Source organism: Limulus polyphemus, unplaced genomic scaffold, assembly GCF_000517525.1.
Source record: "Limulus polyphemus unplaced genomic scaffold, Limulus_polyphemus-2.1.2 Scaffold2055, whole genome shotgun sequence".
In the NCBI taxonomy this organism is placed as follows: domain Eukaryota; kingdom Metazoa; phylum Arthropoda; class Merostomata; order Xiphosura; family Limulidae; genus Limulus; species Limulus polyphemus.
In genome coordinates this window covers 168159-174721 of record NW_013667665.1, presented here as the reverse complement: position 1 = coordinate 174721, position 6563 = coordinate 168159, and the positions used below count along the sequence as shown (strand labels likewise).

Below are 6563 nucleotides of genomic sequence, written 5' to 3'. Positions count from 1 at the left end.
AACACACATATAGGGGCGAATTGCAGTTATTTGTACTTTAACACACATATAGGGGCATATTGCAGTTATTTGTACTTTAACATACGTATAGGAACATATTGCGGTTATTTGTACTTTAACACACATATAGGGGCGTACTGCAGTTATTTGTACTTTAACACACATATAGGGGCATATTGCAGTTATTTGTACTTTAACACACATATAGGGGCGTATTGCAGTTATTTGTACTTTAACACACATATAGGGGCATATTGCAGTTATTTGTACTTTAACATACGTATAGGAACATATTGCGGTTATTTGTACTAGAATAATGATGATCCAGTCTGTTTGATACCCTTGGAACTAACTCTTTCAGTCATGCTCACTCTGATGCGTTACTGACTGATACCACAATTTTCAATGTAACGAACTTCTGAGAAGGTTAGCAATGTCAATCTTAGACTAAATATCTGGACACATTTTTCACAGTTTTTTCGTCCATTTTTCTCATAATAACAATTATTAATTTTGAGGTGTGACTAGAAGTTTTGAAATTTTGGTTTGTTTATTATCTTCTCAGCTTCACTGCGAAGAGTTTTGGTGTAGAAGGGTTCTATTTTTTTAACTACTGTTTGCACTTTGTTGATAGTTTTATGACATGTTACTGTTTTAAACATCTGATGTGTAAATTTCTTCTTTACTTCCATGAAGAATATTGAAGACGCTTTTCGTTGAAATGTTTTGTCTTTTAGATCACATAACAGTCTAGCTATAAGACAAGGTCACGATTTCGCAGTCATAACTCAACACCTTGGTAGCATTGCACTGTCGAGTGATTGGGAATTTACTCATCCGTGATACTGTAGCTCCATCTGCTGCTGTGATATGCAACTGCATCAGCAAATACAAATCGTTATATAAAGTGCAATTATCTTTCTTTAATGACTCCACAGTGGCACAGCGGTATGTCTGTGGACTTACAACGCTAGAATCCGGGTTTCGATACCCATGGTGAGCAGAGCACAGATAGCCCATTGTGTAGCCTTGTGCATAACTTCAATCAAACTTTTTTAAATATTTACAGGGCAGTTTCTGGCTCAGCGGCATGTTTCCAATGGCAAATAGTATCAGTCAAGTTACCCTATAATAATTGCTTTAATAATGATAAACATCGTCATTGAGATATACAAAACTAAGTAATGACAGTACACAATCTAACATGAACGTCTTGCATTGTTACAACGAAAAATATATGAAAGATGATTAACATCCTACAACTTAGTAAATGTTCTTTGCTTTAAAATAAAGTCATAGTGGGCTACCTGTTGTGTCCCTGGCGGGAAATCAAACCCCGGAGTTTAGCGTTGTTAATCAGTGAGTTTACTCCTGTACCACCGGGGACTAAAGTACAGTAAACTTACTGTTAATACTCTATTTACCGTCTTCATGTTCCAGCAGCTCCAGTTACAAGAATTTCAAATATTAAGCTGGCATTGTCTTCATAAAGCAAATGGTGGTATAAGCTGTCAGCAAAACCACGAATTATTCAGGAATTAACACAACTGGTCTTATATACAATACGCATATATACTTATCTTGATTGTGAACAATTATCTTGGCTAGTAAACACAAAGCTACACAATGGGCTATCTGTGCTCTGTTCACCACTGGTATCGAAACCCGGTTTCTAGATTTGTAAGTCCGCAGACATACTGCTGTGCTACTGGAGAGTAAGTACGTTAACAGAAAATGAAAAAGTCTCAAATACAAAGTCTTGATTATGTTTATTATCCGTATAACAAAGCCTCTGCTTCTCTCCTCGACGATTAACTCTGAAACTAAGGGTATTCTACGGAGATTACATGCAATAAGTAAAAATCAAATATATCATTACTTATTATTATATCAAATGTAATGCAGCCTTCTCTACAGTGTCACTAATATATATTAATCCACACACACAGTCAACAATCATTGCAACAAACGGTAATCTACCAGAAGGCTACATTACATTTGATACAATAATAAGTAATGATATATTTGATTTTTACTTATTGCATGTAATCTCCCTACATTGTCACTAATATATATCAATCCACACACACAGTCACCAATCATTGGAACAAACGGTAATCTACCGATTACCCTTTGTTCAAATGCTTATTGATAGTGTATATATGCAGATTAGCGTATCGTAGTGCCACTATCCGGGGATTATATGTTCTAATTAACAATTATAATATGTTGTTGTTTTTGCGTCAGATATAATGCAGCCTTCTTACTAGAAGATTACATTACACATGCTGTAAAAAACAAGTTTTAATACATTTGATTTTTACTTAGAACACGTGAACTCCGTATGTGGCATTATCACAGAGCGCTCTAGCACTCCCTATTTGGGGATGGCCCGTATTGAAGCAATACAAAAGTTATCTGGACTTTCTTTTCTCAGATGCTAGATATGAAGAGCTACCTGGCATAGTCGCTCTATCTCCTGTGTATATGCTGCATTTCAGCTATCCAGAGCGTCCCAAAGTCGAAAACCGGCGAATAGCCGGAACCGAAATTTCTGATTTTCGTTCATCACCATATTTCTTCAACAGGCCTAGCGCCTATCTAGTTCTAGCAGTAACTACAATTTTATAACCACTTCATAGAGAAAAACAGCCTTCACGATCTTTGACTACTTATTTTATTATTATTATATGCAAAATATATAAGAGTTTAGAATACACTCTATAACCTAGTAACCCACGTACGCTATCTTATAAAAAAGTTATCAAACAAGTATAAGGAAAAAAATAATTATCGCTAAATAAAAAAGCTATGTAGAGCTAGCTACTGAACTTGAAAAAGGAACCAAACAAGATAGGGTGGAAGTGGACATATCACTTGATCGGCTAATGATTACATAGCAGAATAGTATGACATTTTAAGATCGGAAATTCTGGTTATATTTGTTTTGCCAATGAGGAAGCCAGTAATGTGAGATGTCACTACAATGTAAAATAGTCATAAAAGTAGTATTTTAAAGTTAACTAAAGAAAAGGTATAATGTTGAAAGCTGAGATTCTATTCAAACACCAAGCTTTCGATAGACAAAGTGGGGAAAACAGGAATATCGAAATTTTATTTACGTAAAATCGAGACAGCTTAGTCTGTTATGTGATCATTAGTCGATCAAGTGGTATGTCCACTTCCATCGCTATCTTGTTTGGTTCCTTTTTCAAGTTCAGTAGCTAGCCCTAAATAGCTTTTTCATTTAGCGATATTTTTTTCACTTATACCTGTTGTATATTAATCCACATGTATACACTCTCAATAGGCATTGAAACAAAGGGTAATTTACAGGAAAGCTGTGTTACACTTGATATAAAAACAAGTTTTAATACACTTGATTTTTACTTAGAACACGTGATCCACATATAGTGTAGCTATCTTATATTATTCCATAAACATTCTCAACTAAATTAAAGTGAAAAGGAAATTGATAAATTAACAATACACAGTTTCCAAGCAAAATTTCAAACATCACAATTTCAGCAAATTTTAGAAGTGTTACTTAACTTACCAAGTCCAGGAATCCCAACATTGAGCAGACACAGAAAAATTGACAAAGGTAGAGGCATTAACGGAACAGCTTTTCGAAAGTTGCTGTGTTTTTCCCGGATACTGACGATTTCGTACTTTCCACTTCGTTTTTCCTTCTCTTTTCCAGTTGCAGTTTGTTCTTCGTTTTCTCCAGTGGAACTTTTTGTACAGCTGGCTTGATCTTGATCACTTCGAAACCTGTGTGTTCTTTTATTCGCCGTCCCTTGAAGATTTTTGGACTTTTCAGCTGCAGAATCATCAGCTTCCTTTCCTTTTTTGTCTTTATTCTGTTCTGGTTTATTTCCAGTTTCCTGCTCAGCTTTCTTTTCACCTTTCTCTTCGGGTATATCTTCATTTTCCTGTTCAGTTTTTTGATGAGATTTTTCTTCAGTAACGCTTTGTTCATTTTTAATTTTAGTTGACTCTGGTTCAGTTTTTTTGGCGGATTCTCCATCTTTGACGTGCACTGTCGAATTCCCGCTCTCCGAGCTAGCAACTTCCTCGGCTCCCTCTGCCGTCGGTTCACCGTCACTCTTTGATTCCTGCATCTTCCCTGTTCCTGGCATGAAGCCGAGCTTTGATCAGAAAAGTCTGTCTCTCACTCACCGCTTGAGCATTTGTCGAATATACGTCATTTAGCTAACCCGCATGCAGCGCGCGCGATCATGTAGACACTTGGGTATATAAACCACGCCCTTACATCGAGTAGCTTTTTTATTTCATTAAATTCCGAGTAAGTAGGAATTATTAACTTGTAAGTGTTTGGCAGTTTCTACGGAAAAGGTTTTTAATGTTGGATACAAGAGATTAAGCTATACTGTATTAATTTTAGAGTGATAATACCAAGTTTCAGTTGCAGAACAGCGCAAGCGTCAGGAGCTCTAGCGGCGCCTTTTCGTACCTCACGGTGATGCTCTCTATGAAAACAAACACCTCAGTCATTTCAACTGCATCCTCGATTTCTGACTTCCATATATTTAATGCTGTTGTGCACTTAGGCTATTTTTGGATCGGATGAAAACGAAGCTAAGTCAGAGGGCTTGAAATCAAAAGAGTCGTACCTTATTTTTTCAACACAATATGAGAACTTGAAATCAAAAAGTCATACATTATTTTGTAAACACAATATGAGGACTTGAAATCTTACAACGAAGACATTGTGCCTTGTTTTGTGTTATATAATTTGAGAGAATCATGTTAGATTTTATTTAAACAATCATAAAGTATTTATTTTTAATTATATTTCTATTTTTAAAGAATTCTCACATCCACCTGTAAAAATATGAAATTACAACATATGAATTGAAAGACAACAGTGCTTAAATACTTTAGGTATTTTACTACAACATAACATAACTCTTCAATATATTAAGCCTAATCTCCTCTCATTTGTGAATAATTAAAATGTATAGATTATTATCAAATTTAGTTATCTATTACTTTCACATTTATTATATGATTAATTAGATTTCAAACGTTTCACTAGAGTTTTCACCGGGACTAAGATCCTATTTCAAGGCTAGACCTATTGATGGGAACTGTGTTATCGAAACTAGTCGGCTGTAACAAATAATATAGATTTTACTTTTCACTGTGTCTAAAAAAAAAACATCGGTTTTTGTGTTTTTTACTCTTTCCATTTGTTCTGTACTGATTGAAACTTCTAGACATTAATAGTTTTCTACAATATCAAACATTTTTCAGAAGTTTCGGGTGTTATCCCTAGTTATAAAAACGTTACTACAGTAGCTAATTAAAGTTGCTTCATATGAAATTATTGGATCGAATCTGTTATAATACTATAGGATCGCCAGTGCATTAAGCTATCCAAATACATTGTGGGTATCGTCGTATTTAAAGCTAGATATTAATGCACAATGCTAGAATATAGGCGAACCTGATATCTAACATTTTACTGTGGTATTTCATGTTTTCACGCTATATATTTTCTCGCTACGGATTTGAACCCTAGATCTCTCGCACACCAGGCGAGCCCTCTTCAAATGATCTAAAGGAATAGTCCCTTAATGCTTGCTACTAAGACACTTTGTAACAACTTCAATTACTACAGTACTATCAAAGAAGCACTAATTTTTTGTACGTTAATAATATGTAAATTTTTAGATGAAATTGTGGATAATTTCGATTACTGTGTTTAAAAAAAGGAAAGAAATTTGATGTTATTCTTTCAAAATACCTGAATGTTTTCTTACAAGATGTGTACACTCTTATACTGTCACTAATATAAAAACTGAGAATCACATGGCACGGATAGCCTATCGTGTACACATCTTGTCCCGTAGTGTGCACACTCTTATACTGTCACTAATATAAAAACTGAGAATCACATGCGATAGGCTATCCGTGCCGTGCACACTACGGGTATGGAAACCCGTGTTCCAGCGTTATAAGTCCGCAGACTTTCCGCTGTGCCACTAGGGGCCAAACATGTATGATCTAAAGTAACATTTACCTACAATATTAAGTTGATTCCGTTGCTGAAGGAAACCTGTCACAACGCTTATTAACAAATCGATTTTTTTCGGCGCAGGTGTTTCTTAGTCTGTTAAACACTGGACCATGAAACGAGTTAAAATATTTGTATATACGAAACTTGTGGATTAGTTGTTAGTCTTGCCCTTTGTTTTTCCAACAGGATTAAAACTATTTTGATAAAAGATAACATATAAGTGAAAAATACTAATAAGAAATGCAACCTTCTAGTTTCACTAAAGAGCCCAAGACTTACAACGAAAACCAATATTGTTTCATGCATGAGATGGTATATATATATACATATTATACATACATACATATACATTTTATACTTGAAGTAGCAGTTTATAACATTTTCACACAGCGTATATGAACTCAGTCTGATCAATACGGACACGTGAACATTTCAGTTTATACCCTATCGAGATAACGTACTTGATTACTACAGTTTGTACATTCAATTGTATTTTATGGATGCGATCTGATAATTA

General features: G+C 34.9%; 1 protein-coding gene across 1 annotated transcript; it reads right to left on the bottom strand.

Annotated features, from left to right (window-relative positions):
- Nucleotides 1–119: 119 nt before the first annotated feature.
- Nucleotides 120–4399, bottom strand: LOC106465799 (nucleosome assembly protein 1-like 3). The gene is made up of 2 exons (XM_022393739.1): nucleotides 3557–4399; nucleotides 120–876 (listed from the first exon to the last, which is right to left on the bottom strand). Exons 1-2 carry the CDS (start codon nucleotides 4140–4142, stop codon nucleotides 830–832), a joined length of 633 nt encoding a protein of 210 aa, XP_022249447.1. The 5' UTR covers nucleotides 4143–4399; the 3' UTR covers nucleotides 120–829.
- Nucleotides 4400–6563: the final 2164 nt, after the last annotated feature.